Source organism: Oryzias melastigma, linkage group LG14, assembly GCF_002922805.2.
Source record: "Oryzias melastigma strain HK-1 linkage group LG14, ASM292280v2, whole genome shotgun sequence".
Taxonomy (NCBI): Eukaryota; Metazoa; Chordata; class Actinopteri; order Beloniformes; family Adrianichthyidae; genus Oryzias; species Oryzias melastigma.
This window is the reverse complement of record NC_050525.1, coordinates 6,018,608-6,025,654: the sequence shown is the minus strand read 5'-3', so window position 1 is coordinate 6,025,654 and position 7,047 is coordinate 6,018,608. Positions and strand designations below refer to the sequence as shown.

The 7,047-nt window shown below is 40.5% G+C and overlaps 1 protein-coding gene across 1 annotated transcript; it reads right to left on the bottom strand.

The window, feature by feature from the left end:
* Window positions 1-54: 54 nt before the first annotated feature.
* LOC118599658 lies at window positions 55-678 on the bottom strand (the record flags this gene model as incomplete). The annotated part of the gene is given in 1 exon segment (XM_036215313.1): window positions 55-678. A coding segment is annotated over 1 exon segment (624 nt), but the record flags the coding sequence as incomplete, so codon positions are not given.
* Between the last annotated feature and the right edge of the window lie 6,369 nt (window positions 679-7,047).

The following is a 7,047-nucleotide window of genomic DNA, read 5'->3' as shown; positions in this document are numbered from 1 at the left end:
TTCATCCAGTAGTTCCTCTGTCTGTATTTCTTTGGAACAAAGGTTACGTTGGGAAAAGTATTCATCAAGATCAATACTTTGTTTCTCCCAAGTCTCCTTGCTCTTCTGAATTGACGGTGAACTCTGCTCTTCTTCTGGAACTTTAAGATGTTTTTTCTTTTTAAGTTTTCGTATTAGAGTCCAGAAGAATCCTTTTTTGCGTTTAGGCTCACTGTGCTGGACTTCCTCCTCCTCCAGAACTTCTTCAAGCTTCTGGATGTTGTTTGTTTCTCCCAAACATTGAGGTTCATCCTCCCCTTCTTCCTTTTTAGGATCCTCCTCCTCAGTGGCCGGTCTGCGTTTTTTCGGGTGATAAAATCTCGGGTTGAGCGGGCGCTTCCCCTTGTCTTTCACCTTTCCCTCCTCAGACTCTGAATCCTCACTGTTCCATCCCAAAGCCTGTTTTTTATTGTCAGGTCTTAGGTTTTTGGAGCAGTAAGGTTCATTCTCGTCTTCACTTGAGGTATCCTGCCAGTACTTTTGGTACTCTTTTAATCTCTCCTCCTCAGACCCTGAATCTTCACTGTCCCAGGCCGAAGCCTGTATTTTATAGTCAGGTCTTAGGTAGTAAGCATGTCTACAAAAAGTCTGGGCCCATCCACAGCCGTGACTGATACTCCGAAAAATGTAGTAACTCATTTTATTACAAAATGGACTCATTCAGAGGTGTGATCAATCATGAACAGGTATATTTCACGTGTCCTCAGCAAATACAACAACAGGCATTTCACTCAGGGAATGGGCCGGTGCTAATGTAATATTTGGTTCTGTTAAATATAATTTATTGTAAACCACTCACTAATATTTCAGAGACAGAATTGTGCTTTGGCAACTGGTGAGAGGTGTTGACAGGAGATTAACTGCTGAGCACTTTCAGTACAAACTAATGCTCGTTTGCTGCTCTATTTAGCATGCAGACCAGAAGGATTTGACTTCAAATACAGCACTACTATGACACAAGAGGGCTCCAGTGTGTTTTGAACTCACACAGCAGTCTGAGGACTTTGCAATATGAAGAAAAAGGGCCTGGTTTTAAAAAAAAACCCTCAATTTTTGTGGTTTATGCTTGAGAAGCTAGTGGAGACTGTGCTCCACTTGTCCTCAGTTGAACTCTTTCTGTCTGTGAAGTCTCACTCATCCAGGTCATGTTATCACAGGATTCTGCCTTGATGCTTTCCTGCTTATCCCTGCAGCTGCTTCTGGTCCAACTGCTGATGAGGAGATCAGGTTATTTATAAGCTGACTCCCTTAGAGATGTGGTACAAAGGTGAGAAGACATTTACATCTGTTCATGTTCTCATAATAGCCTTTTCAGTTCTCTCAGGTTTGGCAAACTATCCCTGCTGTAGATTTGCCAAAGTTTTCAGGAACCATAATGTTTCCAACATTTACTGACAACTAGAATTTGACTTAAAACCCCAACTTACAAGTAAAGGGGCTTGGAACAGAATCTGCTGAACGAAGAATAAGATCTGCTCTAATTGGATATCCTGTTAACACTCTCAGTTAGTGGTGTGTATTGGTAAGAGTCTGGCGATATAATACGCATCCTGACACACGTCTTACGATATGATATGTGTTGCAATATATCCCAAAACTGTACCAGAACAATTTTTCACTTTTTTGAGTATGACTTGAATTGAATCTGCCTGAATTTTAATGTATTTCATTGTAATAAAATGGTTAAAATACCTGTATTTTATGATCACAGTATTAAGCACAGTGACTGTATCTCATATACAAGTTGCGTTTAGCCAGAAATTCATGCTGCTTTTATTTTGGTAAATTACAAAATATTTGTTTTTTTAAAGGGAACAGTCAATATTGTGTGATTTCCACGACAAAATATTTTTCAGTATGAGAAAAAAATTGAATGAATGTGCTTTAACTAATGCATTTCTAAAAGTGTGATTGCTAGATTGCTAAATCTAGCATTTAAACGGTTCATTAACCTGAACGGGTGCTTCAAAAGTGAAAAAAATATATATTTTCAGAAACATTTAAGTGTGTTGAAATGTTGGGTATAAATAGATTGGTACACTCCAAAGATGGTATGTCTCAACAATGAGGGTTTAGCTGAATTAAATTATTGAACTTTGAAGTTACCATTTTGATGGTGACTTTTTCACAAATATTAAACAGCAGAAAGATTTTTCATTTTTGTTAAGTTCATTAAAATGTTAAATGTTTTTTTTTTTAATTGCTAATCAATTGATTTGTCTGGGAGATTGTTCTGGGATCGATTGGTTAAGACTTCACCCGCCACTAGGGGGAGTCGCACCATTCCTCCTCATTGCAATAAACACCTGCGTGAGGAACACCAGATATCTCTCCCGTGATTCTTTCTCCCCTGTTTTCAGGGAAGTAACATTTGGAGGCAACGCTGGGATTGCTGCTTGGATGTCTGGTGTTCACAGCCTGTCCATCGAAGTCTGAGCCAGCTAAATCCCCCCCAACACAACTCAGGCCAACTACAGAGAGGAAGGCGTAGCTGTGCATGGAGTGCTGGTAGCTGTGGGTGCACCATCCCTGAGACAGTCCAGTAATCATCGGGGACTGCAGAGACCAAGCAGCCCCGTGTCACACATCCCTGCAAAATCTGCTCCTGTCGGCTGCAATGATGACAGTTTGGAAGAGTTACGTGAAGAAGTTGTGGGTAAAATGCACACCTCACCAAAGACAATTTAGTATCAATCTGTGAGTTTGGATGCATGTCAGATAAAGTGGAAAAACACGACTATCACTGCTGACACAGATCTGCTGTACATTGAAAGAGAAGAAACAACAGAATTAGAGGATGAAGGCATGTCAGAACTGTTACTATTCCAAGGCAAACTTACAGAAATTATCAACGGCCCAGACACTGAAGTTGGCACAACGGAACAAGCTGTCGTTTAACCTGATAAAACAGGGCAGGCATATGAACAAGTAACTGTGGTTCTACCAATAACAGAGAAAGCTAATGCAACTAACAAAATAGAGGCCACTCCTCAGCCTCAGTTTCATAGCCATCCTGGGAACACCCCATCTCAGTTCAATATGCAACAACAACCCAGATTTTGGCAAAAAGATTTCAAAATGTCAGGGCAGATAGGTAAACCAGGCCAAAAAGACAAACTGGGGTTTTCAAGCCTTGCTCAACAAATCGAAAATGGACTAAGCAGAGGCTACTCAGAACTTGAAATTTTAGCTACAGTCATCAGAGCTTTTCTACCAGGTCTACAGCTATGCAGCTATCTGGAGGGAAAGCCTCAGCTTACTCTTCCTACTCTACATCGCATACAGTGTTCTCATTTTCAGGAGCAGAGCAGTGCAACTTCATAAAGAGTCCGCCCAAAGCTACCTTATGAGAGTTTTAGACTTAAAGCAGAAAGTCTTGTTTGCATCTCAAGAGTCAGAATCTGGACTTGAATATGACCCAGCTCTGGCTCAGCATATGTGCTTACACACTACTGACAGGCCTTCAAAGTGACATTGTCAGAACAGATTTACAGCCCCTCCTGCTAGATTCTGACACCCCTGATGAGCTTTTGCTAGAAAGGTTAAACATAGCTTGTGTCAATGAGACAGAAAGGAGGAACAAGAAAAGATACTTAATGTGGTTCAATCAGAGGAAACATTACATGTCAAGTCTCCACCAAAAGAGGTCAAAGCTAAAATACCACCTGAACTGCTGACGGAGCTAGCAGAGCTGAAAACAGGTGTGGCTTCTCTTAAAGGCCTTAGTGCAGAGATAGCACAGATTAAGGAGACATTACAGCAGCCAGGGCCAAACACGCCTTACCTCCAACAACCAGTTATTTAGCCTGTCAAGGAGCAGCAGCAACAATACTTTGGTTACCAGCATCCCTACCAAAGACCTGCTCCACCGCCCACTCTGCACCCAGCTCAGTATTATTCACCTTGCTCAGCCCGTCTCCAGAGGACATGCCATGTCTGCCAGCAGACTGGAGCCAATGAATGCTGCACACACTGTTACGTCTGTGGGAGTGGATGTAAATTCAGAGGGACAAGACCATCAAAAGGGGAATATTTAAACGGGCAAAGGTTACTACCCATAAGTCCCAGCAATGTTCCAACTGAAAAGAAAATGAACCCCACAAAGAATCTGAAACAATGCTCATCATGTAAAAGGACATTTTATTGTACTAAAACATGCCAAAGACAGCACTGGAGTGAACACAAGACACAATGTAATGAGTTTAAGGCTGGAGATAAAATTGAGACTCCACATGTGCCACCGCCTTCAGCCCAAGTAAACGTTCCTCACAAAGTTACATCACTTGTTGGTAGGCAATCCCTCGTTGAGTGTCTCCTAAATGGCAACAGGCTTCCGACTCAGTGTGATTCGGGCTCACAAGTCTCCATCATTGATGAGAAATGGAAAGCTGACTATTTGCCACACACAAAATTGAGAGATGTTGCAGAAATTCTGGACTCAACTGAGCAACTAACTCTGGCTGCAGCAAATGGAACCAGTGCACCTTATCTCGGATGGATTGAAACAACCTTCCAACTCGTCTCCAACACGGATGAAGCTGAAAAAATGATAATTCCAATGCTGGTCATGAAAGGCGGGAACTTGTCGCACCCCATCGTAGGTTATAACTAGGGATGTCCTGATCAGGTTTTTTTGGGCCCGATCTGATTCCGAGTCATTTGATTTTGTGTATCTGCCGATACCGAGTCCCGATCCGATACTTTTATAAGACATTCAAAATAAATTGAATAAACAGATTTGTGTTGTCCTTTATTTATATTTCATTAACCTTCTTTTATCATTAAACACTTAAATAGAACACTTCTGTAAAGTAGCTTTAATAAACAAGTAAAAATACAGCAAATCTAAACTAGGAAAAAAAATAAAATTTTCTTGTTTTATAAGTGATATTTAGTCATGTGAGAAAGTTTAGTGACTTTAGCTTTAACATCTTTAGAGGTTTTGAACATTTTTGACTAAATGTGATTCCTGTCCTCATTTAAAATTCTTAAAAATAAATTATAAGACTTTGTTTTAGCATAAAATTTGTTGAGTGTTCATGAATAGCTGATACATAGACTGTATATAAAATAACTGGAGCCGCCGTTATTGAAGGTGTTTACATCCGCGGTCGGTCTCGTGGTCGAGGCGTGGAAAGAGGTGGACGGTTGCAATAAACTCACTCCTGATTGGGGACAGTACTTCCTGTAGATTCCATGACTCAGCTATGACTCAGACCAATCGCTGAAGATGGGTTGCAAATGGCGATATCCGTTTCAGGAATTGACGGTGAAAGCAGCGGCCTACTTTCGCGAGGAGAGGAAGTAATGCATTTCCAATGGGGGACCTCAGTGCTCGCTCAGTCCATTATTTTTACAGTCAATGAGCTGATATCATTATAAGTTTTAATTTATTAGTTTTATTTATTTATTTTTAAGATTATGTGCTTCTTTTTTAAGTTTTTAAGACATCACATTTTCGGTTTTAATACCACAGTAGTTAATTTTCATAAGTGTTATTTCTCTGTCAGATAAATAAAACAGGCATATCAAAGGAAGTTAAATCACGGCGCTAGCATGTAGCAGTTAGCAGCTGATGTGTAGCCGTCTGCCTGAAGGACAAAGAGCTTAACATTAAAAAGAAAAATCTTTTTCTGTTAAAATGCCTTTATAGGTTGTTGTTTGAGTTATGACAAACCAATATAGACACTTGCTGTCAGTTTAAAGCATTTTTAAAAGAGTTATTGATCCCGGAAGTTAGCTTTTTTAGCTAGCTTTGTTTACATTAGCATTCTGCTTGAGCTGCTGCCGTTTTCTGCTGCGTTTTCTGGTAATGACATTTTGTGATCTTTTCATGACATGCACACTTGGAGTGGAGTATTTATCCGGAATGATAAGATGAAATATAAAGCTCTGATCATAATGAGAATAAATTANAATATAAAGCGATGATCATAATGAGAATAAAGGAAATATCCGATCCTGATCGGACAAAGGAGTCCGATTCCGAACTCCCAAACCACGTGATCGGCCCCGATTTCCGATCACGTGATCGGATCGGGACATCCCTAAAATAAACACAACTGCTAGCTCTGCTTGACTTCATCTCTTCGGACACACTTTGAAGGTGGCTATATCATAGCACTGGTCCTTTTGTGAACAGCCATGACATTAGATGACGAAAGACAACCCAGTTTAAAAAACAAACAAACAAAAAACAACTACAGTAGTTATCTTATGGAACAGATTGAAATGCAGATTGCTGTGATTTAAAATCCCACTACCCAAAATGCAATTGTAAACCACCACGGAAGGCCCGTCCAACATTATCAGAGAAATAATTTCCCATTGCTTTAATAGTCAGATTAGCAGTATTGGTAAATAAATCTTTAATTCCTATTTTCCTACTAAAGCTTGTTGGAATAGCAGGAAAATACATATTGTGTGTTTTTGTGTGTACTCCCTCCAAATGTTGTTTCTGTGATACTTTAACTTGGAATGTCTCTTCCCTAAAGTCCCAGATAAAATTCAGAATGATTTTCCTCAACTAATAGTCTTCCAGCACATTCATTTTGTCAGCCTCTTCACATTTTTCTCCTGTCTCATCCTTTCTTTCTTTCTAACTGCCTTGCTCATTGACTTATTCTGCTTAGCTTGATTCATCCCTCCCTCCCCTCCTAACAGTAGCACACGCACACATACACATGGATGCACACAAAACCCACAGGAAGCACTGCATGACTGTGTTGTCTTGTGCCTTCTGCTCTCCTCCCACTCATTCACCCCAATCTCAATCTCTTTCTTGGCCCCTCTCTTATTTTTATTACTGTCACACGAGGCTCCCTCTTTTTCTTTGCTCGTGTCTCTCTTTGTGTCTGTGTTTATGAGCTGAGCTATATTGAGAGTGTCTGGCTGGTGGTGGTGGTGGTGGGGGGGGGTGTACAGGACACACAGAGACAGTGACAGTCTTGTACACCTTTCCTTTTTCCTGTCTTTTCTTCAGTCCCACTGTTTCTAGTCCAAACAACA